General features: G+C 46.5%; 1 protein-coding gene across 1 annotated transcript in view; it reads left to right on the top strand.

Moving 5' to 3' along the window:
• TMEM86A (transmembrane protein 86A) overlaps positions 1–16742 on the top strand; it is a 36818-nt gene extending 20076 nt beyond the window's left edge. The window contains exons 2-3 of the mRNA XM_056850754.1: positions 11750–12014; positions 16315–16742. Of these exons, the coding sequence (XP_056706732.1) occupies positions 11750–12014; positions 16315–16742 (693 nt within the window). The remainder of the gene's footprint in view (positions 1–11749; positions 12015–16314) is intronic.
• The last annotated feature ends 10161 nt before the right edge of the window (positions 16743–26903 follow it).

The raw sequence follows: 26903 nt of genomic DNA on the forward strand, positions 1-26903 counted from the left end.
GGGAGCAGGCGTCGCTAGGGTGGGAGCTGCCCCCTGGGGCAGGGGGTCGGGTGAAGTGGTTGGATTTTGGTCCCCCTCCTTGCTGTCCTGGAAATAGGGAGCTGATATCAGAGCAAGGGGGAGGGGTGGGTTCAGAAGGTACAGGGAGAATTGTATTGGAAGTAGCAAGAAGTGCAGGAGGTCCTGCGGGGGTTAGCCATGTTCTGGGCGTGGAGCAGGGGTCACTGGGGGTGGGGGGGGCCTTACCATTTGTTACATTGGAGCTCCGTATTATAGTTATTGGCATCTTGCCTGGGGAGGGGCCGTGGTAGAGCATCTGCTTGGCATGCAGAAGGTCCCAGGTTCAATCCCAGCATCTCCGGCTAAAGGGACTAGGCAAGGAGGTGAAAGACCCCTGCCTGAGACCCTGGAGAGCCGCTGCCAGTCTGAGTAGAGTAGACAATTCTGACTTGGATGGACCAAGGGTCTGGTTCAGTATAAGGCAGCTTCATGTGCTTTAAGCCTCTTATTTATGCAAATTCCCCAAGAAGGGAATATCAATGTTTTTAGTGTTAACTAATAAATGTTTGTTATTTTTAGAGATAGATTTGTATTGGGTGCTTCATTTTTTTTTAAAATGTGTTTTTCTTTTAAGGCAAAAGATGTTAATAATGTATGTGTTGTTTTTTCTAAACTAAAACCTCAGTATTCAGATTAAATTGCCGCATTGGCACTCGGCGATAAATAAGTGGGTTTTGGGTTGCAGTTTGGGCACTCGGTCTCTAAAAGGTTCGCCATCACTGGAATAGCCTGTCGGAGTTCCAGCTCCCATTCCTGCGGCCTTTCCCTATTGGAATTCCAGTATCAAGTTTTATGGAGTTGGGGACTAGAGACAAAAAGCTCATGCTGAAATCAGTTCTCTTCATCTTTAAAGACATAGATTCTGTTAGTCTTTAACAGAAGGACTAACAGAATGTAAATTCTGTTAAAGGAGTTACTATACTCTAATTTTCCTTCCCTTCTGGGACTTTTTTTGTCAAATGCTGTCTATGCAGAAGCAGGGATCAATGATTGCATATCTAACCACAGAAACCCTACTTCTCTTTGTTTCCAAATATCCTTTCTGCCTTTTAACTAGATCCCCAAATCATTCCTTCAAGCTGATTAAATGGTATCTTAATAATATTCTGAATGGGCTTTTCGTTAAAAGTATTTAGAAATAAAAATCATCTTAGGGACTTTTTATAGTGCACAGCTGTGAAGGAATTCTCACTCCCTTTCACTAGGCATTCTAATGCAAGTTTGATTAATTCTCTAGGACTCTTTCACTGGTTGCACCTCCACCAGTTTTTCGTGCCAGTTTTTCGTGCCAAATAAACTAAATCGGCAATGCATTCAAAGGATTTCGAGGGCTTATTGCCAAGGATTTAATTGTATTCTCCTGGCAAATAACCACGCTTTGCTCTTTAAAAAGTCAAGCAGTACTGGCTGCCAACTCTACCACTTTAGTCAGCTGAGGAGCAGAGCTTTGACATGTAGCAAAGGGGTCTTTTTATGAACTAGGGGGCAAGGACCCCATAGAGTGAGTTGTGGGCTAAGAACCCGCATACATTTCATAGGGATGGGAACGAGTCGCCCTGTCACCTAATCAGCTGGAAGGCTTTCAATAAAGCATTGGTAGGGTAAAACAACTCTCTCAGGCAATGTTCATGAAAAAAAACACCTCTGTTCACCAAACTCTTAATATGTTTTAATACCTGTAATGTCTAGGGTTGCCAACCTCCAGGTACTTAGCACAGGAAAGACTAAAGAAAGCATGGCTAAACAATTAAATATATTGAACATGGAGCATACAACAATGTATAGCAAACTATCTTAAGGTAAGTATGTACATCAATCCAAGGTCGACGTCTTCAAATGAAGATAATTCAAACGAAGAGTGAGTAGAAAGGGATACGATCGTTTCAGGTCTTCCTCAGTCCCGTTTAATTTCAACGTTAATGTGCCAACATGTTTAAGTAATAGCTTGTACAGCTCTCAGTACAGTTCTCCCGTCGGAATGAAAAAAGCAACCATATACAAAGTTTCCATTTCATAAATTCCCGAATTAGGATATTGATTTTCCAATATAATGGTTGCACAGACAATTTCAGCAAGTTTCCAAGTTCCCTAAAGGGATACAATCTAACTCCCTTTAGGGAACTTGGAAACTTGCTGAAATTGTCTGTGCAACCATGTATATTGGAAAATCAATATCCTGATTCAGGATTTTATGAAATGGAAACTTTGTATATGGTTGCTTTTTTCATCTCGACGGGAAAACTGTACTGAGAGCTGTAAAAGCTATTACTTAAACAAGTTGGCACATTAACGTTGAAATTAAACGGGACTGAGGAAGACTTGAAACGATCCTATCCCTTTCTACTCACTCTTCGTTTGAAGACGTCGACCTTGGATTGATGTACATACTTACCTTAAGATAGTTTGCTATACATTGTTCAATATATTTCATTGTTAAGCCATGCTATCTTTAGTCTTTCCTGTGCTAAGTTTCTAACTCTTGGGAATAATGCAGAGGTGTTTATTTTTGGTTGCTCAACCTCCAGGTACTAGCTGGAGATCTCCTGATATTACAATTGATCTCCAGCCGATAGAGATTGGTTCACCTGGAAAAAATGGCCGCTTTTGGCAATTGGACTCCATGGCATTGAAGTCCCTCTCCTCCCCCCAACCCTGTCCTTCTCAGGCTCCGCCCCCAAAACCTCCCTCCGGTGGCGAACAGGGACTTGGCAACCCTATGTTCTGCACATGTGCTGTCTGATCAGAGCCTTGACTCATTTCAGTCTGGCTTCAGGCTTAGATTTAGAACACAGACTGCTTTTGTCACCTTGGTTGACAATCTGTACCAAGAACTAGACAAGGGGAATGTGATCCTTCAAGTTCTGCTGGAACTCTCAGTGGCCTTTGATACTATTGACCATAGTATCCTACTGAGCTGCCTGTCGCCACTGGGATGGGGGGGCACTGTGTTATGGTGGTTTGAGTCTAGGGTTGCCAACCTCCAGGTATTAGTGGGAGATCTCCTGCTATTACAACTGATCTCCAGCCGATAGAGATCAGTTCACCTGGAGAAAATGGCTGCTTTGGCAATTGGACTCTATGGCATTGAAGTCCCTCCCCTCCCCAAACCCCACCCTCCTCAGGCTCCACCCTAAAAACCTCCCGCTGGTGGCGAAAAGGGACCTGGCACCCCTATTTGAGTCCTATGGGGGGGGTTTAAAAGGTGGTGCTGGGGGATTCTTGCTCTGCCCCATGGCCGTTGGCCTGTGGGATCCTGCAGTGTTTGATCTTAACCCCTGGCCGAAATGGGCTTTCCCCCTCAGTCAGCCCTGGAGATGGGATATAATCAGGTGAGGCCAGCTATAAAACAAAGGATCTTATCCCCCATGCTATGGAGCAACTGGGAGAGGTCATCAGGAGATTTGGGCTGTGATGTCGCCGATATGCAGATGATACCCTTTCTTTCCCACCTAATTCTGAGGACGCAAAACCATATTTGACTCTGTTCTGCCTTATTTATGATATGTTTCAATGACGTTTTAAAGCTCCAATAGATAATTCTTATTCAGTACCTTATGGATATTCATGTAAGCTGGGAAAAATCATTTGCTGCTTCAAGAGGAAATGAAAATGGTTTATACTGCCAACAAGAGCTCTTCAAGGCTTTATGTTCATGAGTATGATCCTAGCCCCCTCCTGTTTTTGCAGTGTAAATGATGAATATACATGCCAATGAATCAAATGCTGGTTCAGTCAGTCTCGTATCTCCCCCCTCTGCTTCAAGCAGGCTGCCCATCTTTTAAAAGTATTTTAGGCACAATATTGATGTTCATTTAAATGTTGGTTCATTTTCTTTTTAAAAAAATCAATTGAAAGAGAGTAGCAAAACTGCAATTCTGGGAGAGAGTGGGTTAGTGACAGTGATGGTACAGATAATGCTGCTGCAGTCATTTTGCTTGTGGGCTTCCTAGAAGCACCTGGTTGGCCACTGTGTGAACAGATTGCTGCATTTGAGGAGCCTTGATCGGTTCCAGCATGGCTTTTTTATGTTCTTATGTTCGAGATGACAGTGAATCTGCTCTGAGCTTCTCAAAAAGCCCCTACTGCTCATAAGAACATAAGAAAAGCCCTGCTGGATCAGACCAAGGCCCATCAAGTCCAGCAGTCCGTTCACACAGTGGCCAACCAGGCGGCTGAGGGGAGACATGAGAGAGGTCTATAACATTATACATGGTTTGGAGAGAGTGGACAGGGAGAAGTTTTCCTCCCACTCCCTCTGCTCAAATAATGTGACATGTATGCATACCTTGAATGTGCCTGTCTCAGACATGCGGCATAATTACACAGTATGGCTTTTGTGTCAGGTCACTGGTATGTAGCCAGACTTGATGTACATTGGGGGAGCTCACCTGAAAGAGCTCTTGTTCAATAGATGTTGCAAAGGGGAGGGGAGAAGGAGCTTCTGTTTTCCTTCCCACCCTGCTTTTATCAATGGAAAGGGAAATGGGAGGGCCTTTCAACCCTTTTCTCTGGTTCCATGTGTTCTTCCTATTGTATAGTTATGCCCATGCCCACAAGCAGGATGGAAGGATTTTTCCTTGCTGAAAGGGCTCTCTTTCCTTAATGCCAACAGTTCTCTACCCCGAAGTCTCATCCAGATTTTCCTTGTTATCCTGATTGTCTACCGTACTAAGTCTGATCAACATGAACTTACTTCGATTAGGGTAGAAAAAGAAGAAGAGTTGGTTTTTATATGCCGACTTTCTCTACCACTTAAAGGAGACTCAAACCGGCTTACAATCACCTTCTCTTCCCCACAACAGACACCCTGTGAGGTAGGTGAGGCTGAGAGAGCTCTAACAGAGCTGTGACTTGCCCAAGGTTACCCAGCTGGCTTCATGTGTAGGAGTGGGGGAAAAAATCCAGTTCACCAGATTAGCCTCCGCCGCTCATGAGGAGGAGTGGGGAATCAAACCCAGTTCTCCAGATCAGATTCCACTGCTCCAAACCACCGCTCTTATCCACTATACCATTCTGGTAACTATATAACCGCCATTGATTCCCCCCCACCCAGGGCTAGGCAGGGAAAACTGTTCAGTGTGGCCACTCCATGTACAAGAAAGCTTTTGGAAAAACAAGTTTTTTTTCTGGATTGCAAAAAAAGTCAATTAAAAAAAACATAGATAGATATGTGTGTGTGTTAAGTGCTGTCAAGTCGCTTCTGACTCATGGCGACCCTATGAATGAAAGTCCTCCAAAATGTCCTATCTTTGACAGCCTTGCTCAGATCTTGCAAATTGAAGGCTTCCTTTATTGAGTCAATCCATCTCTTGTTGGGTCTTCCTCTTTTCCTGCTGCCCTCAACGTTTCTTAGCATGACTGTCTTTTCCAGTGACTCTTGCCTTCTCATAATGTGGCCAAAATACGACAGCCTCAGTTTAGTCATTTTAGCTTCTAGGGTCAGTTCAGGCTTGTTTTGATCTATAACCCACTGATTTGTTTTTTTGGCAGTCCGCGGTATCCGTAACACTCTCCTCCAACACCACCTTTCAAAGGAATCTATTTTCTTCCTATCAGCTTTCTTCACTGTCCAGCTTTCACACCCATACATAGTAATAGGGAATACGATGGCATGAATTAATCTAGTCTTGGTGGCCAGTGACACATCCTTACACTTCAAAATCTTTTCTAGCTCCTTCATGGCTGCCCTTCCCAGTCTCAATCTCCTTCTGATTTCTTGGCTGCAGTCTCCCTTTTGGTTGATGGTGGAGCCGAGGAATAGAAAGTCTTGAACAATTTCAATTTCCTCATTGTCAACCTTAAAGTTGTGTAATTCTCCTGTAGTCATTACTTTTGTTTTCTTAATGTTCAGCTGTAGTCCTGCTTTGGCACTTTTTCTTTTAACTTTCAGCAGTAGTCGTTTCAAATCTTCACTATTTTCTGCCAATAATGTAGTGTCATCAGCATATCTCAAACAATTAATGTTCCTCCCTCCAATTTTCAATCCACCTTCATCTAAATAGATATGTAGGGGAATAAAAAAGCTCAAATAGGTAACAACCAAAAATGGAAACAGCAACCTCTACGCATGTGCAGATGCCACAGAAAAAAAACTTTAGGTGAAATTTAAGGTTGCCTGAGCAACCACAAATAATGCTCAGCGCCTGGAATGATGCAAAAAGAGAGGTGTGTGGGAGGGGAAGAGGGAGTGCAGGAGAGCATGGAAGAAATACCAAGGGTGTGTGTGCAAGGGAGAAGAGCCAGCAAGTGTCAAGGGAGAAAAAGGGCAGCAAACCCGATATTGGGAGGGAGGGGGAAGAATCAATGGGAGAGGGGGCAGCCAGGAAGAAAGATTGGGCAGGTGGTTGTGAGTAGGAAGAAAAGAGTGAATTGAGGGGGGGGGGGAAAGGAACATTGAGCAGGGGCCAGTGGGTATGGGGAGGAAGAATGAGATCTTCCCTTCCTTGGGTGTCATAACAGGTTCTGCTTTTGATAAAAAGCACATGCCATTTGGGGGTTACATTAACAAAGAGCTTGTGCGTACGATATTGGAATCGATGACACCATTTTATTTCCCACTGGTTAAGCCTTGGCAAGGAAACTTGCCAAGTTGCCATGATAACAACCAATAGGGTAAGACAGAAGGACAGCAACAAATTGGAGAAGCCAGAGTAGAGCAAAAAATGAGCTACTCACACAGCTGTTACACAGGGAACCAGGCAGCAGCTGACTATATAAGACTCATCCATCCAGAAGCATTTTCTATGATCAGTGTCATTTTTTTCTGATTCTGCAAATCTCCTGGCTGTATCTGTGAATACCCTTGTCTGCGCTAACTGTTCCCATACAAATGGAATACCATGTACAGTTCTGATCATTGCATCTCTGAAAGGATATTGTGGAGCTGGAAAAGGTGCAGAAGCGGGCAACCAAAGAGATCAAGGAGGAGAGTGCCTTCACTTTGAAGAAAACCTGAAGAGTTTGGTGCTTTTCAGATTAGAAAAAAAAATTGCCGGGGGTGGGGGTGGGGAAGAGCTTGAAATAAGTTTATAAGATTATGCACGGGGTGAAGAAAGTGGATAGAGAGAACTTTTCTCCCTCTCCAACAATATTAGTACTTGGGGGAGGATGATCAGGGGCTAGGATTGCCAACCTCCAGGTAATTTAGCAAAAAGTACGACACTTATGGCAAAGAATGCAGAGAACTACTCAAAGCTTAACCATAAATATCAATATAATATAGAAACATGAGTACAAGCACAAAACATAGGAACAATGTTCCTGTTATATAACAACATAGGAATGGTAAAGTACAATAATATGGTATCATTTTTCAGACGCTTAATATCATGCTGGTATTTTTGTAGAATACCAGACCCTATATTCTGACCCTAGAAGCTAAAATGACTAAACTGTGGCTATCGTATTTTGGTCATGCCATGAGACGACAAGAGTCACTGGAAAAGACAGTCATGCTAGGAAAAGTTGAGGGCAGCAGGAAAAGAGGAACACCCAACAAGAGATGGATTGACTCAATAAAGGAAGCCACAACCCTCAGTTTGCAAGATCTGAGCAAGGCTGTCAAAGATAGGACATTTTAGAGGACTTTCATTCTTAGGGTCGCCATGAGTCGGAAGCGACTTGACGGCACTTAACACACGCACACACACACACATTTTTGTAGACTTTACACCTTAGCTTACTGTTACTGTTGGAGACTTTAACATATTTGAATTATGTATCATTATGGGAACACTAATGTTGTAAATATAACAGTTGTTCCTAATTTGTGTGTTTGACTTTAATTATGGGAGGGTATATGCCCCTCAGCAGATGACGTAGATTTGCCATCCGCTTGTATTGTATGGCTACATCCCTTCATCCTAGGTATGTATGAACTTACTTATGGGCTTGTTAGCTTTGATTTGGTATGCCCCTGTAAATAATATTTCTCACTCTGCCAGAACTGAAAAAGCCTGTGCAAAATAGCACTTAATACCGGAAACCTATCTTTTATTCTTGGCATTCTTGGACTTTACCATTCCTATGTTGTTATAACAGGGACATTGTTCCTACGTTTGATGCTTGTACTCATGTTTCTATATTATATTGATATTTATGGTTAAGCTTTGAGTAGTTCTCTGCATTCTTTGCCATAAGTGCTGTTCTTTTTGCTAAACTTCCTAACTCAGGCACTAGTTTGTAGTTTGATTTCCAAACCTCCAGGTAATAGCAGAAGATCTCCTGCTATTACAACTGATCTACAGCTGATAGAGATCAGTTCACCTGGAGAAAATGGCCACTTTGGCAATTGGACTCTAAGGCACTGAAGTCCCTCCCCTCCCCAAACCCCACCCTCCTCAGGCAACCTCCCGCAGATAGCAAAGAGGGACCTGGCAACCCTATCAGGGGCCTGGAGACCAAGCCCTTAGGAGGAAAGGCTGAGGGACTTGGGAATGTTCAGTCTGGAGAAGAGGAGGTTGAGGGGGGATGTGATTGCTTAAGTATTTGAAAGCTTGTCACTTAAGAGGCAGGCAGGGAGCTGTTCCTGCTGGCAGCAGAGGATAAGACCCGCAAAAATTGGTATAAATTATGGATGGAAAGTACCAGCTGGACATTAAGAAATTTGTTTTTTACATTGAGAGTAGTTCAGCATGGAATCGGCTGCCTTGGGAGGTGGTGAGCTCCCCCTCTCTGGCAGTCTTCAAGCAGTGGCTAGATGAACACTTGTCAGGGATGCCTTAGGCTAATCCAGCCTTGAGCAGGGGGTTGGACTAGATGGCCTGTGCGGCCCCTTCTCACTCTATGATTCTATGAAAACAGCTGATCAATCAAGCCTTTTGCCAATACGCAATTGTTAAATGACAGAAATTACCTCAGTTGGGGAGTTTAGCATGGAATTTTAATGGGCTGATGTTAAGTGCTAATAAAAAATATTTTGCTTTTGAAACATCAATGCAAAGTGCAAACATGTACTGGGTTAAATTAAATGCTTGCGTAGAGATGGTGGGAAAGCGTCCAGGGCTTTATTGTACAACCAGAGCCGTGTCCAAATTAAACTCTCCTATATAATTATATTTATGGCAGCTTTTCCTGGAAATATCTTGTTTTTCAACCCCTGAGGACTGCACCACAGGCTTTTCAAAAAACATTTGCGTGGGTTCCCAGTGTGGAACTCATAGAAAACCATTCTGTAGACTTTCAGCACAATCTTATGCATGTTTACTCAAAAGCAAGTTCCACTTAGGATACCTAGAACTGCAGCCTTGGAGTCAAAAAATGTGTAGTAAGCATGATGGCTAACCAGTTATTATGGACTGGTACAACAAGGAAAGAATGAGGTCGTGGCCGACCTTATCTGTAATATTTGTGACAGTTCTGAGGAATCTCAGACAAGTATCCATATTCTGCAGCCTCTATTGCCCCTGTAGCCTGATGGATCCAACAGGTTCCCAGGGATTTCCCTGATGATGTGGTCAGTGCTATTGTCAGTACCCTGGTTGACCTCTGGAATGGGGAAATGTCCCAGGCAACTGAGAGAAAGCCAGCGTGGTGTGGTGGTTAAAAGCAGCGGACACTAATCTGGAGAACTGGGTTTGATTCTCCACTCCTTTACATGAAGCCTGCTGGGTGACCTTGGGCTACTCTCTCAGAACTCTCTCAGCCCCACCGACCTCACAAGGTGTCTGTTGTGAGGAGGGGAAGGGAAGGTGATTGTAAGCCACGTTGAGACTCCCTAAAGGTAGAGAAAAGTAGGGTATAAAAACCAACTCTTCTTCTTCTTGAAACAATTGTACTTAGGTGCCCTCTCTCAGGTCAAAGAGCCTGGGCAGTCCCTTGGTTTACTGAGGGGCTGTGGACACTGAAAAGACAGGGGAGATAGCTAGATCAATGGTGGAGAAAGACTCAATACGAATCTGACAAGGCATGGACCAGAGTTCATTTGAAAGCCTACTCCGTAGCAGTGATGGTGGCAAAGAATATTTTTCCATCACCGTTGCATCTGCACAGTGTAGACCTGCTGAACTCTTCTGAGTGGTCACGGGCCTATCGGGTTCTGGCCAACAGGAAGATGTAAACTGCTCTGCAGCCCTCTGTGATCATTTTGCTAAGTAGTTTGCAGATAAAATCTCTTGCCTCCATTCCAACTTGGACTCTACATTAGCAGCAACAGGATCAGATGATCCCAGGGTGCCAGTTTGTCTGTTGTGTGGGATACCTTTCAGCTTGTTCAATCTGAGGATGTGGGCAGGATTCTGGGATGTTTGAGACCTGCCACCTGCTTGTACAACCCTTGCCCCCCCTGGCTTCTTAAATCTTCCAGGGGTGGTGGTGGTGGCAGACTGGATCTGGGAGTCAGTTAATGCCTCCCTGAGAGAGGGGGTGGTTGCTCACGCCTTGAAGTGGGAAGTGGTGCATTCACTCCTAAGGAAACCTACTCTGGATCCAGGAGAGTTTAATAACTACCATCCCTATGGACAACTATATTATGCTCTGTGGATATGCTCCCAGCTCTGTTTTCTGTGATTGTAGTGACATGTGGAAGCCATTTACCATATTTACTCAAAAGGAACATGATCCAGAATGTAAGACAACCTTCTCAAAAAGTTATCCACAAAATAAATTTTAATTCTTAGACATAACTGCAACTCGTATGTGAATGTAAGACGATCCCTTCTTTTTTTGATGGCATACCTGCGATAAAACTTAGTCTTCCATTTGTGTAAATACTGTACCTGTATAAACCAGCCTAACACATTCCCGATGTACATGTGGACAGTGAATGTGAATACCCATTGGTATGAAAACCATGCACGTGTCTTCTTTGGACGTATGAAGCAATCTTTGTACATCTAACTCTAGGCTGTCTGTTGCAATTTGCAGTAGTTCTACAAGGTTTCAGTCTAGGGTTGCCAGGTCCCTCTTCGCCACTGGCAGGAGATTTTTGGGGGTGGAGCCTAAGAAGGGCGGGGTTTGGGGAGGGGAGGGACTTCAATGCCATAGAGTCCAATTGCCAAAGCGGCCATTTTCTCCACGGGAACTGATCTCTATCGGCTGGAGATCAGTTCTAATAGCAGGAGATCTCCGGCTACTACCTAGAGGTTGGCAACCCTATCTCAGGGAGAAACGTTTCCTCACCAATCTACCTTATATCCTTTTTAAAAACTGGGATTTTCTGCATGCAAAACATCCGCTTGGAACCTGATGCATACTACAAAGCGCGGTTGGCAGTGGATTCCTGAAGTAAGTGCACAATAAAAAAGAGAGGCTGTATAAGTGTGATCTTCAGAAATCAGTATTATTCCGTATACCCAAGTTTTGCATTTTTTCCCTTAGAATCGAAACTGCCTTAAGCAGCCATACTCTTTGAAAATCCATATAATGAGTAAGATTGATTTCCAGGGCTTTTGTGCTTTGCAGGGAATAAATGAAAATCTCTTTTAAGCCCTCATTTTTGGCACGAAGGTTCAGAAAAGTTCCTAGATTGTACGTTTCGATGGCACTGAAAAAGTGTGGTAAAGTTCAAGTCTCCTTTGTTCCTGTAATTTCTGGTGGTCAGCAGGATTCTTGAGCGAAAGGGGAAGTGGGCTTTTGAAGCCAAGAGGAACGATTGGGCAACGTTGTTTACAGTCTCTGCGGGGCCTCTGCTGATTAGATGGATTTTGTAAAAAACCCTCTTACAACCCCCCCTTTTTTTTCTTTCTTCTAGGTGAAGAGTGAAGGGCCTAAGCTTGTGCCCTTTTTCAAAGCCACCTGTGTTTATTTCGTCCTCTGGCTGCCGACTTCCAGCCCTTCCTGGTTCAGCGCTCTCATCAAGTGTCTGCCTATCTTCTGCCTATGGGTCTTCTTGCTGGCGCATGGGATCAATTTCCTGATGGCCCACCGCAGCGCTTGTAGGATCTTAGCTGGCCTGATGTTCTCAGCTCTGGGGGACGCCTTTCTCATCTGGCAAGAACAAGGCTACTTTGTCCATGGTCAGTGGCGTGTAGTGTCTTTTAAGAGACCGAGCATGGAAATAATGTGGATGTTTGCGCAACAGGTTGACTGGAAAGGCAGCCAGAAGTGGCGGGTGGTGGGTGGTGTGCGGAGAAAAGGTATCGTGTCGTATGGGTTTTCGCAAATCTTTCTGCCATGTAGACAGCAGTCTTTGACCGCTCTCTAGAGTTGCCAACCTCCAGGTACTAACAAAAAACCTGTGCTGAAACAGGAGAAGCTGATAGGAAAGAGCATCACAGCAACTCAACTAATAACTACAAGTATACACTGTATTCCTTTGTGTGTGTAAAGTGCCGTCAAGTCGCAGCCGACTTATGGCGACCCCTTTCGGGGTTTTCATGGCAAGAGACTAACAGAGGTGGTTTGCCAGTGCCTTCCTCTGCACAGCAACCCTGGTCTTCCTTGGTGGTCTCCCATCAAAATACTAACCAGGGCTGACCCTGCTTAGCTTCTGAGATCTGACCAGATGAGGCTAGCCTGGGCCATCCAGGTCAATGTATTAATGCATGTATTGTATGAAATGTATTAATGCATGGTCATGCATTAATGTCTATTTATTTATCAGTTATACTATGTTAATACATTTGTTCTAAAGGAATACATTTATACTTGTTATTAGCTGAGTCATCGTGCTGCTCTTTCCTATCAACCTCCAGGTACTAGCTGGAGGTCTCCTGCTATTACAACTGATCTCCAGCCAATAGAGACCAGTTCACCTGGAGAAAGTCCTTCCCCTCCCCAAATCCCGCCCTCCTCATGCTCTGCCCCAAAAATCTCCAGGTATTTCCCAACCCAGCGCTGGCAACCCTACCGCTCTCCCAGATTCCCTCTGTATATCGTCGCCAATGCATTCTCGATCAGTGCTGGAGAAAGCATGGGATTTGCATGAGTGCCAGGTGACTTGAAGGGGTTGGATGTGCTGAACTGGTGCATATATGGCAAAAATGGCAGGTTCTGTAGGTGGCTGAAGCATTAGAACATAAGAACATAAGAGCATAAGAACATAAGAAAGACCCTACTGGATCAGACCAAGGCCCATCAAGTCCAGCAGTCTGTTCACACAGTGGCCAACCAGGTGCCTCTAGGAAGCCCCCAAACAAGATGACTGCAGCAGCATTATCCTGCCTGTGTTCCACAGCACCCAATATAATAGGCATGCTCCTCTGATACTAGAGAGAATAGGTATGTAGCATGACTAGTATACATTACAACGCACTGCAAAACCTGTGAAGGGAAGACAGAATGTTAGGGAAGACACAGAGCCACTACTGAGAATGGCATTCCCATGTCTCATTCTCCTCCTTTCCCCTGTAATGTCTAGTAAGATGCAATGTTAATGTGTCCTGTTTTCCATCTCCTTTTCATATGCCCTGCTGCCAGTGGAGAAACAGCATTGACAAACTTCATGGGCTCCTGGACGCACAGTGTCCATCACACTCCTCCATCACAGTTCCCTTCTGTCCCTTCTACTTGTTGTATCTATGGCGGAGGGAAATATAGCACTCTTGCATGTTCCTTTTCGTCCCACTGATACCAGTTGTTTTAAAAGGAGTGTACCAAAGAGTCAAGGCTAGGGTTGCCAACCGCCAGGTGGGGGTCTGGAGATCTCCTGGAATCACAACTGATCCCCAGACTACATACATTGCTTTTTGTTATTATTTATTTATTTAAAACATGTGTTCTACTTCTCCCAGAGAAAATGGCTGCTTGGGAAGGCATGGCATTAGACCCTGTCGAGGTCCCTCCCCTCCCTAAGCCCCACTCTCCCAGGCTCCACCCTCAAATCTCTGTGTTGCCAAACCCAGGGTTGACAACTCTTGACAAGGCTCCATTCCTTGCCCTGATCTTTTGGGCAATCTCTCATTTCATGATGGGAGAAGTGCCCACAGTAGGCAGAGTGTGCCGTTCTCCTGCTCTCTGTTTCCCCGCTGTCAGTCACTATTAGTAGGTGATAGTGGGGGACCAGCAAGGACCTGGGGGGGATCTAACTTCTCCCTCCCCCACTATTTCCCTTTCCTGAACGCCCCCCCATAGCCTCTCCCCTTTCTACTGCTTCCGATTCTCCTTCCCACCTACTAGTCAACCTACCTTTATCTGCCTGCTGTTCTCAGAGTTCCCTTCTCTACCCTAACAGCCTGTATCCTACAAGCCCACAGGCAGTGATGTCTCTAAAATTACTACCGTCAGCTTTTTGACAAGGATGAAAGCAGAAGCTGTGGCAGCCCGGCTGCCCTGAGTGGGGGCATTCCCCGCCAGAGAAGCCACAGTGCTGATGTCTCCCGAGAGAATCAGTAACTGTCTTCTGTTCACATTGCAACTGCTGCCTGTTTGGAGCCAGAGGTTTCCTCCAGTATCCCTCCTTCGAAAGGAGAGGGATTGTGACACGTAGCCCCAAGGGCAGCATGACTCAGAGAACAAGAGAAGGAAATCCTTTCCCTACCCCGTCCAAGAAAAGCTTCACCTTGTAAGCAAAGGAGTGAACGGGTGTTAGGATAAGCATTTAGTGCAGCAGTGGTAGATGTGCTGGCACATCATGCACTACTTATCTTGCAAAAGCAGGATCTGGTTTGGCAAGCTAGGGTGAGGATGAAAAACGAGGAGCAGATGCTTTTCTCTGTGGCAGAGATGATGGGTTGGATCCAGTCAGCTTTTCCACTCAGCCTCCCGCAATTCTACAGCCCCCCATCCCACACAGTTTTTGTAAATGCAGCTCCCATGGTTTTCAGTGTAGCCATTTTTTGGGACCGAAGAGAATCCTTCACTCCTTTCCCCCCAGCAAAAAATCTGTTTGGATTCAACCCCTTGTTTATCCATATTTCATTATTTTGGGTGTGTGTGTAAAAAGTGCTTGCAAATTCAATGTCTGAAAACCTCTTCACCGTCATTTTAGTACCAAACCTGTTTGGTAAGGGTCTCGTTGACACCTTTCAAAGCTTTGGCCACTGGTTTTCCCTCTCCCACTGATTAATGGGCTAAAAATATGTTGTAATTGCTGCTGCAGCTCCCCTCAGAAAAGATGGTGAGAAAATTTCAGAAGAGCTGAAAAGTAAAGCCCGTTTCGTCCTCTCCTCACCCCTATATGCCAATAAACGTCTTTGTGGTAGACTAGCCCTTGTTTCTGGTTTATAACCTTTTCAACTGTCCTTACATTGGTCATTTATGCATGGTTAGTATGTCACTGGTTCGTCCCTCTCTTGTCTCACATTTCTAAATGCCGAGATTGGAAAACCTTAAGTGTAGGTGTTGCTTGTAGTAAAGAAAGTCCTGGACGGTCTCATCAGCACAGCATAATCACAAGGAGAAATCCGAAGTGCCTGAGTCCCCGCCCCTTTAAACGCTGCACTGCCATTGGCAGTAGCGCTCACCCTTACAAAAACGTCACCCCCTCCCTTCAGAAAAGGGATGACTGATGGTGAACATGTGCTAGTGGAGAAGCAGCCAAAAGTACAAAATCTCGGACATTGTGCTAGGTCTAGGATAGGTTTGGTGTGGATCCAGCCTTCTTCCAACAAGCCTTTCTCCAGTCTAAGGAGCCTTCCTCCAATTTACGCGACTCTTCCATTTAAGTGTGAAGCCACTTAAGTGTGAAGAAGGATTCTTAGGCAGGAGGAAGGCTTTAATCTTTACTCAGTGGAGTGATATGCTAGGTATACAATCCACCCCAATGTCTGTAATTCCTCCCCCCAACACTGGATTACTGATTAGCAATTAACATGTAACTGCTCTCTGGAACTTCAGTTAACTGGTCTTGCATGACTAGGCTTGCCACCGGCAGGAGATTTTTGGGGAGAAGCCTGAGGAGGGCATGGTTTGGAGAGGGGAGGGACTTCAATGCCATAGAGTCCAATTGCCAAAGCAGCCATTTTCTCCAGGTGATCTGATCTCTATCGGCTGGAGATCAGTTGTAATAGCAGAAGATCTCCAGCTATAACCTGGAGGTTGAAAACCCTATGCATGACCATTTAAGAAACTTGCTTCTTAGTGGGGGTTTAATTCTAGTAAACATGGAGTAACACCCTGTTTATTAGGGTGATGATAAAAAATATATACTTCTCCACAAGCATTTCAGTACCGTTAAGATGCGTTAGCATCTGCCCATGCCTCATCTGCCTACTGAATTCAGCTAACCACAGGCATTGATAATATTTAATATTGCTGCTCATCTAGACCTTTTAATATAACAACATTTTGCTTTCTTGCTGTAAATGTTTCTAGTATTACTATCTGGTAGACATTAAACACTTTGACCATGTTTGCCTGATTCCTTTCCCCCCTCAGGTTTGTTGATGTTCGCTATCACACACATCCTATATTCCTCGGCATTTGGGATGAAGCCTTTGGACGTGAAAGCTGGCCTGGCGATTGCCCTGGTGTCCAGCTTTGGCTACACCTTCCTATATTCCTACCTCTCGGGCCCGTTTACCTATCTGGTAGCTGCCTACGTTGCCTTGATAGGCTTCATGGGCTGGCGGGCCATGGCTGGTGTACAGCTGTGCAACGACCTTTGGACTTGGACCAAGCTCTCCGCTTGCATCGGCTCCATGCTTTTCATGGTCTCCGACCTGACCATCGCAGTCAACAAGTTTTGCTTTCCAGTGCCCTACTCGCGGGTCATCATCATGGCCACATACTATGCAGCTCAGATGCTGATTGCACTTTCTGCCGTGGAGAGCCGGGAGGAAGAGATCTTTAAAAAGAGGAAGTAGATGGCTGCAGACTTTTGAACTCCACTGGGATACTGTAGCCGCATTCATCGCAGAAGGAGGGTTCAGTCTCTCCAGGTGAAATGGGGATTGCATTATCTTTAGTGTTTAGCTGGTTCTCCTCCAACCCAACTGGCGGGATTGTGGACGCCACACTGGAAGTTTAGATTACCGAACCTACTAGCTGACATTTTCTATCTTGGAAGCGTTGGGAGGCCTCTGTAATACTTCTTGGTATTTGTATAATACTGAAGCTGGTGCTGAACATTCCCAAAGGAAGAAGGCTCATTTCGGGCCCGGGAGAACAACAACAACCACAACAAAAGGCGTAGGCAGTACTTTGGGTTTTAACAGACTTGCCTTCGACACTGGATGTGCCAGTTCTTGTGAAAATGAACCTTAGTGCTGTCTGACCAAGCTCCCATTTTGCGTGCATTATAGTACAACTAATTGTGTATCTACACAAGGAACACCCCCCCTTCCCCAGCTTGATTCATGTCAGGATGCTGGAGCACTTGTGAGTATTGGGTGGGTAGTAAAACCTCTGCCATCCCTGGGTCAAGCCAGTCTGAATTCCAGATTCACACAACCATTTATTTATAGGGTGTTAAAAGCCTCTCTTTTTTGGGTTTTGTTCTGAATGTGAACGCTGTGGAGCATCTGTTGTTCTGCAGACTTACGAGCAACAACAAAATGCAACAAACCTTCTCAGGCTTGGGAGAAATAAAAATGGGAAGTGAAAGGGTTTTGTTCTTTGTTTCAAGCAGATGATATGCAACGTTGGCAGCAGGCAGGTTCTAGTACGCACAACCTCAGACGAGAGCACCAGAAGACAGCACGGGAAGACGTTTACCATGTTTTGGAGTCTTCTCTATGTCTAGCTTTGCTGGCTGAATTTATCGGCTTTGGAAACGACCTGCTTGTCAAGCGTACAGTTATCTCTGCCTGGTAAGAACTTGGATGAATGATGGCGTTGGAACCGTGTTCTCTTCTTCCCATCTACAACATCCAAAACAAAGGTGATGCAAAGGTGATGCACATTAAGCAGCAGTTGCTCGGGTGACTATGAACTAGCCTGTGTTTTGGATCTGTAACTATTCTTAACATTATTTCTGCTATAGGCTTGATGGATCATCAGGGAACAATATTTATTTCAAAGGAAGCTAATGGGCTTCCACGTATATCCGCTTGTGTACCTATCTCTGTGTATACGTGCACGTAAATATTGTGTGACTTCCCCACCACAGAGCTATAGAGACTGTGGGTGCCTTCATGCCCACAGCTGCAATGCAGAGATCGCACCTACATAGGGTTGCCAACCTCCAGGTACTAGCTGGAGATCTCCTGCTATTACAACTGATCTCTAGACAATAGAGATCGGTTCCCTTGGAGAAAATGGACGTTTTGGCAATTGGAATCTGTGGCATTGAAGTCCCTCCCCAAACCCCGCCCTCCTCAGTCTCCGTCCCAAAAATCTCCAGGTGGTTCCCAACCCAGAGATGGCAACCCTACGCGTACATTTTATAGCCTATCACCAAAGTGCTGAGAGACAAATCAATACGCTACTCTCCCAAGCGATTCATTCATTTTCCTTGGGCAGCACTGAACCACTCTAAAGGAGACTGGGAAGGAAAGGCCACTTGGGAAATGTGCCTGTCTGCAGCTTCCCAGTTTTAGGGGGTTTTTTGGATGTTGGGATGAAAATTAGGTTGGCTGACCGGCGCTGCAGCAGTCAGTGTGAAGACACATAGATGCATGACCCTCTGGTTGTCTGCAGGACTTGGCGGGATACACCAGAGGTAATAATTGCAATACATTTTTCTGGGTACACTTCTCTTGTAAGTGAAGACGATTTAAATGTTTATTTCCTTTCTGAACAATTAGACTGTTCAATGTTCCTGTAGAAACCCTCTGGTATATGCCTTTGGGATTCGGCATTTGCTTGCAGATCAGCCATGGATAGGGTTGCCAGGTGCCCGCTGGTGGCGGGCAAACCCCCGGCAATTTACCCCTCTGCCCGCCGACCACCTGAGGGTGGTCACACAATTAAAGAACAGCTTCCTGCCAGAGGAAAAGAGGGACCTGGCAACCCTAGCCATGGAGCCATTTTAGTTCTTACCTGTGAAAATTGAAAAAGAGTAACTTTAGTTTTTGAAAGCCACTTTTTAAATGGTGCCACGTCTATCTATACAGTCTATGTTTTTCCTGTTTTAATGGCTAGATACAGAGCCAGTGTGGTGTAGTGGTTATAGTGTCAGACTGGGATCTGGGAGACCCAGGTTTGAATCCACACCCTGCCATGGAAACTTGTTGGGTGACCTTGGGCCAGTCACACATGCGAAGCCAAACCTATCTCACAGGGTTGCTGTGAGGATAAAATGGAGGCAAGAAGAACCGTGTTGGCTGCTTTGGGGAGAAAGATGGCTTATAAATGAGGTAAACAACTGAATTGTCATTCCTATGTCTTGTTATTTAAATATGGCTTAGGGCATACTTAGTCCTTTTAAATCTAGCTATGGGGTGGTCTCATAGGTCTTTTATGCGTGTCTGTTTCCCTCGCGGTCACCCCTCCGATGACTTCGGGTCTTTGTCTTGATTATGTTTCCAACTGTCAGAGGTTGCCTCGCTCCCCCGCCCCCCCCCCCGCGTTCCCCTGCATTTTGCCCATGTTTTCAGAGACCTGTTTTGTCTCGAATTTGAAAATACGGGCAAAACGCGGGGATTCGCAGGGGGAGAGCGAGGCGACCCCTGATGGGCAGAAATGGCATGCATAATCAACACAAAGACCTGAAGTTGTCAGAGGGGTGACGGCGAGTGAAAAAGCCATCCATAAACGACGATAATTTCTACAGTCCAGACTGACCAGGGGGCTCCACCTGTTATGAACCTCACAGCTGACAGAGGGTGCAGTTGTATGGCTGACATTCTTCAATTAGTGGACAGAAGTACCTTACTTTTGTCCAGGATCTGCCCCCAAATTATTTGTTACTTGGTCACATGAGGAGCCCCGTGGCACAGAGTGGTAAGCTGCAGTACTGCAGTCAAAAGCTCTGCTCACTACCTGAGTTCAGTCCCCACGGAAGTCAGTTTCAGGTAGCCGGCTCAAGGTTGACTCAGCCTTCCATCCTTCTGAGGTCGGTAAAATGAGTACCCAGTTTGTTGGGGGTAAAGGCAAGATGACTGGGGAAGGCACTGGCAAACCACCCTGCAAACAAAGTCTGCCTCGTGAATGTCGGGATGTGACGTCACCCCTGGGTCAGGAATGACCCAGTGCTTGCACAGGGGACCTTTACCTTTACACATGAGGAGCTCCTTATTGGACAGTCCCCAGTAGCTGGTTCTATGAAAATATGCAGGCAACCAACCGAGAAAACCCTGACAGGCTTTATCTACATTATGAACCCACATTGAAGATGCTGAACAATACCCACTATGGTTCCCTGGACCCCTCTCCCACCCCAGATGTTGGATCCAAAGGGGCCATTCTGTTGGTGCAGCTATAGCTCCTCCAAAAGAACAGCTTGTCCTGCTGCAGAGGAGAAAGAGAGCGCCATTGTGAGGTTGCACCGAGAGAGCGGCGTAGGAAAGTTGTCTTCCTTTAGCATGACTCTGCACTGCTTAGGATCCAAGCTACTGTTCCCAAAGCGGATGACCGTAAGACTAATTAAAATCTGAAGTGCAAATCTGCCCAGAGCAATCCAAACCTTTCTAAAAGCATATAGACAGAAAAAGATTACCATGACCTACTGTCTGAACTTATGGTAGAATAGAAAACCAGTTCAGCAGTGGTGACATGTGCTCTGTTTGTTTGTTTGTTTATTACTCTATCAGTGCATTCCTAAGGAGAGTTACTCCAGTCTAAGCCCATTGAAATGAATAGGCCTAGACTGGAGTAACTCTCTTTAGGAATGCACTGTATATCTGAAAGTGCCAGTTGGAGCTAACCTATCTATCGGATGTTTTAATCCCTTTCTCCAAGGAGCTTGGGAAAGCACATACGGTTCTGTCATTACCTATTTTAGCCTAGGGTTGTGCCTGGCAACCAGTGATAGCTTTGAGGGTGGGGACATGGGGGGGCTCCAGCAGTGTATGCCAATGATGTCACTTCACTCTAGGAACTGCCAGAAAGTCTGTGGTAAAACGGGCAATTCCTAGAGTGACATGGTGTCACTTCTGGGTTTGCCCTGGAAGTGATGTCATGCCACACACAATACTGGTGTGTTTTCCCCCCTGCTGTTGCTTGAAGTAGCAGCAGGCAGTGATGATTGCCGGTGGGATGAGACCTGGCAACCCTACTTCAGCCTCACAGCAATGTTGTCAAGTGACTGGTTGTGACTGGCCCAAAGTCACTCAAGTGAGCTTCATGCCCGATTGAGAATCTGAACCCAGGTTTCCTCAGTTGTACTGACTCATGACCAGCCCAGCTGCCCTGAAAAGTAAAACAGAATAGGCAAATCTTTCCCCCCTCAATTCGTCCCGTCAGTGAAAATATGGCTGAAGGAAGCCTTGTCTGTTACACTGAGGTGCTCTTGGATTCTGGTGGGCTGCCTTTGACCCCTTTCACATCCACAGGCACATATATTCACAGCTGAAAACTTACTATCATGTGCCCGCATGAGCTCAGATTTGACGCGGTCCTGTGCTAGAACCCAAACTAGAGAAAGAACAACCACCTGGCATCCCTGCTACGGTATATTATTCTCACACATGCTGTAGTCAAGATGAAGCGAGTCCAACTACATGTGGGTTGTAGTGTGGATGTGCTTGAACAGATGGAAGAATTTGCCTGGGTATTCTCTGCTGAATCAGATCAGGGCTGCAAAATTTAACTGGCCTGGAGGTCACACTGCTAACTTGCCATCAACTGGTAGGCTGCAGAAAAAAAGAATTATTTACGTACATATGAAACCAGAACTCTTACCACTTGTAATAGCCACACTGATTTTTATTCACATGATTAAAAAAAGATTATTTAGCTGAGTAGTTGTATTCCTTTCTGAATTGCTGTGTTATTATCTGAGATCAGTGCATTTCCATTGAATCTCTCTTGCACTGATTATGTGAATATCTGATTATTGTTAATGCAGAGAGTTGCTTTCCTGATGCAAATGGATATCATGGTCAAATGTAGTTTTTGCTTTCCCACAGCCAACTAAAGCAAGAACCATATATATGAAAAGGCCCTTTCTGAATCATGTTTATTCTCTACAAGAAGATGTGACCATGGCAGATACTCCTGCACCTTTTTCTTTTAGCACCCACTATTTCCCTCTTCAATTTCGCACCATGTGTTTCAGATTGTGAGACTGGAATAAAAATTGTACAACCAAATATGGAGAGGCCCAGAATGTTTTTTAAAAATGGGAAATAACATTAGAAAAAGTCCCTGTTCAGCTGGAGTAACAAGTGATTATACCCAGTCTCAATCAACTCTTCTTAAGACAGTCACTTGATTCAGAATTGGAGACTCAAGAATGTTCTGCTTGAGGTTGACGAACTGTTTCTTTGGAAAGTTCTTCAACCCAAATTACACACTATTATCATTATGCTAGGTAGATTTCATACCCATTGTTTTCTGTACAGTCATTGGTGTTGTAGAGCCAGCGTGGTGTAGCAGTTAAGAGTGGTGGTTTGGAGCAGTGGACTCTTATCTGGAGATCCGGGTTTGATTCCCTACTCTTCCACACGAGCACCAGATGCTAATCTGGTGAAATGGATTTGTTTTCCCACTCCTACACACAAAGCCAGCTGGGTGACCTTAGGCTAGTCACATTCTCTCAGCCCCACCTGCAACACAGGGTGTATGGTGTGGGGAGGGGAAGGTGATTGTAAGCCGGTTTGATTCTTCCTTCAGTAGTAGAGAAAGTCAGCAGATAAAAACTCTCTTCTTCTTCCTTTTCTTCTTTTCCTCCCTATGCAGAGTTGTGAGAAATCTTATGTTAATAGATGTCCCTTAGTTTGAAAATACAAATTCCACACAATACAAAGGAATAGTTCTTTTTCCATTTGAAGCTTCTCTAGCAGACTAGATGTTAGTACTATCACATCTCCTGTTTCTCAGTTTGATCTGGCATTCTAGTCTTAGGAACCTAAAATAAAAATCTAGCATCACTGTAGTAATAAATGCTTCCAAATGGTTGACTTCAAATATCCCATTGAATTTGTCTGCTGCTTTTCAAGTACTTATAAGAAAGGATGGTGTTTTTGCTTTGCCTCCCGGAAGGGGAAAGGAATTTAAAATAGGGCTGTCGTTGCTTGAAATGGTGGTCAAAAACTGAGAAAACCGGATGTTTGCAGACAAAAATTGTTGTAAAACAGGAAAAATAAATGGAGGATTTGTTCTAACGCACATAGTACAAATGTAATGTCATACACAACTGTGTACAGAAAAGTAAAATGTATTATCACCACAAAATGCTGTTTTTGAGATAATCTGCTTTAAGTATAAACATTTATTTTGAAAACCAAGGGATGGAGCTCATTGATCATTATCTGCATGTGCATGGGAGGCCGTTTTTGCCAATTTCCCCCTTCCTTGGCTGACTTCTAACCCCCCCTTGTTGTCTCCGTCCCTGCCTCCCTTCCGGAGTACCATTCCAGGGGGCATTTGGGCTGCAGCAAGAGATGGGAGGTGACTAAGTTCCACTCCTTCCACCCTGGGGTTGCCAACTGGCAGGTAGTAGCAGAAGATCTCCTGCTAATTCAACTGATCTCCAGCTGAAAGAGATTAGATCACCTGGAGAAAAATGGCCGCTTTGGCAATTGAACTCTATGGCATTGAAGTCCCTCCCCAAACCCCACCCTCTTCAGACTCCGCCCCCAAAATCTCCCACCGGTTGAGAAGAGGGACCTGGCAAAACCCTATTCTACCCACAGACTATTGATGGGATCCAAACCCAAATCAGCAGATTCAAATGTTTAATGTATTGATTTTTAATTGTGGAACTAGTGCCATAGGTTTGAGGGGGAAATTGCTATTTTTGGTTTGTTTGTTTGTTTGTTTGTTTGTCATGGCTCCAGTTTCATGACAAACAGAAATTCAAGAGGCGAAGTGTTCACTTTCCACCGTTAGGGAAAGCAGGTGAATTTCTACATTCTATACTTTCGTTCATGGGACCCAGCTAGAGGAAAAAAGGAGGAGCAAACCTAGAAAAATAGGGAAACGCTGGCACTGGAATATTCTGATAGGACCTCAATGGAAGGCCTGGTTTAAAATAATATAGGTACATATAATCTCTTCCTTTACTTCAATCAGGAGCGGAACTGTGACCGGCTAGAGGGAAATTGCAGTGAGCCTGTAGCCAGTTGGCATTTTTTTTTTTAATCTTCTGCCCTCGCTGTGGAGTCTGCCCCTGTTGCAGAGCCGGAGGGTATTCTTTGCCCTTCTTTCTACTTGCACTTTAGGGGAAATATATTCTGGAGTTTTTGCTTTGTATTAAGACCCTAAGCAATCTGCCTACGGAGATTGCTAAAAAGTCTTCGCTGCTTTTTGTCCGCGGATGCGTAATAACGAGAGCTGACACCAGAGCTGGGACAATCAAAAGGGCCAACTTTATTTTTATTGTTCAAGAGGGATCTGCAGCGCACACAACCCAAACATCCCCAATAACTGACTGCAGTGTGGGCCATTGTGGGGATGCTGAAGAGTCAGGCCTCCTCTTGTTTTTTGCATCCCCGTTCTTAGGGTGAGACCCACCCTGGCTCTGAGCTGTCACGTGTGGTATGGCTCCTGCTCTTCCTTGCCAAGGCTTTTTAGTGCTCGAGGGAGATGTGCCACGTCCAATCCACCCTAGCCGCAAGGTCTATAGCCGTGTTGGCGAACCTATGGCACGCGTGCCCGACTCGGCACGCGTAGCCCTTTCTGCCGGCACGCACGAGGGACGGGGCGAGGAACCGGCAAGCTGACAGCGGGGAGAAGACGGTGCCACGCCGCCGCACCCCAGCTGTAGCCCCTCCGCCCAGCTGAGAGTCGGGCGGGCCGGCGCTGGGCGCGGTCAGAGGACTTGGCTGGGGTCGTGGGGAGGAGGGCAGGAGAAGACGCGTCTTCAGCCTACTCAAAAAAACTCGGGCCCAGAAGCCCCCTCCTCCGCCCTTTCAAGGAGGCCCCGGTAGGGCAGGGGCGGGGCCAGCAGGGGCGGGGCGTGCAGTCTGCCCCATTCCCCAGGCACGGCTCCTCCCCGGCCGCCCCACCACCGCGTGCTTCTGCTGGCAGCTCCCGCCGCCTCAGCCCGGAGGAGGAGGAAGACCGAGGGACCCCCGCTGCTGCTGCTGCCGCGGGCAGGGGCTCCTTCCAGCAGGCGGTGAGTCCGGTGGGCGGGGGATGGCGCGTGCGTCTCTGGGCGCGTGCAGAGTGCGGAGGGCCCCGGAGGGAGGGAGGAGGGGGTGGGCGGGGAATGGCGCGTGCGTCTCTGGGCGCGTGCAGAGTGCGGAGGGCCCCCCGGAGGGAGGGAGGAGGGGGTGGGCGGGGAATGGCGCGTGCGTCTCTGGGCGCGTGCAGAGTGCGGAGGGCCCCCCGGAGGGAGGGAGGAGGGGTGGGCGGGGGATGGCACGTGCGTCTCTGGGCGCGTGCAGAGTGCGGAGGGGCCCGGAGGGAGGGAGGAGGGGGTGGGTGGGGAATGGCACGTGCGTCTCTGGGCGCGTGCAGAGTGCGGAGGGGCCCCGGGAGGGAGGGGGTGGGCGCGCGCACGGAGGCCTCTCCCGGCGCCGGCCTCAGCCTGCGCGGCTCCCCCGTCGGCGCGGGGGCGTAGCCCGCGGGGTTCGACCGTCTGGCTCGGGCGGGGGGCGGGCGGGGCTTCCCCCCTCTTCTCCCCCCCCCACCCGGCCAGGGGAGCCTGCCGATGCAGAGGCTGCCGAGCTCCGGAGGGTCCTGCCACTCCTCCCTCTCCCCCCCCGGGGCGCAGGTCAGCGCTCCTCCCTCCGTCCCTCCCTCCCTCAAAACAACTCTGCGAGGTGGGACAGCGCGTGGCCTGCTTGCAGCGGCCCCTTTCGGGACTGGGGAGCAGACCTCCGGTCCGGCCTCAGCACCCCCACCCACCGCACAGGCCTGCCAGGCAGGGGTGCCCGCCTGCGGGTGGGGCCTGGGGGTCCCGCAGGGGGGAAGCTGGCTCACCTTGGGGCATGCGTGGCGGGAGGGGGGTTTCCAAGAGCTTCAGGAGAAAAGGCAGATTAGGTCAGGAAAATGACCCAGGAGGGAAAGGGTTAAACATCTCATCGCTTCCCCCAACAAAACTGGAAGCCCCTCACAGTTACCCGGGAGGGGGTGGGGGTGGGCTTCTTGTCTAAATTCTTGTTCTTTTTTGGAGTTGCATGGAGGGTTATTGGCCATTTGTGAATGGGAGGTTTTGCCTTGGATTTGCCACTCAGATGCACATTTTCCCCATCCAGATTCTCAAAACTCTGCATGGGGGTTATTGGCCATTTATGAATGGGAGGTTTTGTCTTGGATTTGCCTTTCAATAAAAAGTTGTTTGTATCATTGAAAGCTCTACTATTGTATTTTTCTTTTAAGGCAAAAGATGTTAACGTATTAGTTGTTTTTTCTAAACTAAAACCTCAGTATTCAGGTTAAATTGGCGCATTGGCACTCAGCGATAAATAAGTGGATTTTGGGTTGCAGTTTGGGCACTCGGTCTCTAAAAGGTTCGCCATCACTGGTCTATAGGAAATGGAGCTCACTAAAGCAATTTACTCATAGGAGAGGGTGAGTTCAAATCGGCTGCCTGTGGCTCTGCAGTATCTGTTAAAACAGCACTTTCTTTTCTATGCACATATGTTTGCCTCCTTGATGGTTTCACATTTGTGCTGTTATTTGGCTTGCATCATGAAGGTGTACTGTTTGCCCACCATTGTCAGTACAATCCGAAACAGAATTAAACCCTTCTAAGTTCAGTTACCAGTTTTTAAAAGACCAAGGCTGGTGGGTGGGTGTGGCTGCCGTCTGGGTACTGGGATAGAGACACTGCAGGGAAACCTGCCATATGGAAGCCTGTTGCTGTATTGACAGCTGCACCATCAGTGGAGGTATTCCAAATAGGGTTGCCAACCTCCAGGTACTAGCTGGAGATCTCCTGCTATTACAACTGATCTCCAGCCGATAGAGATCAGTTCACCTGGAGAAAATGGCCACTTTGGCAATTGGACTCTATGGCATTGAAGTCCCTCCCC

This window comes from Euleptes europaea, chromosome 6 (assembly GCF_029931775.1).
Source record: "Euleptes europaea isolate rEulEur1 chromosome 6, rEulEur1.hap1, whole genome shotgun sequence".
Taxonomy (NCBI): domain Eukaryota; kingdom Metazoa; phylum Chordata; class Lepidosauria; order Squamata; family Sphaerodactylidae; genus Euleptes; species Euleptes europaea.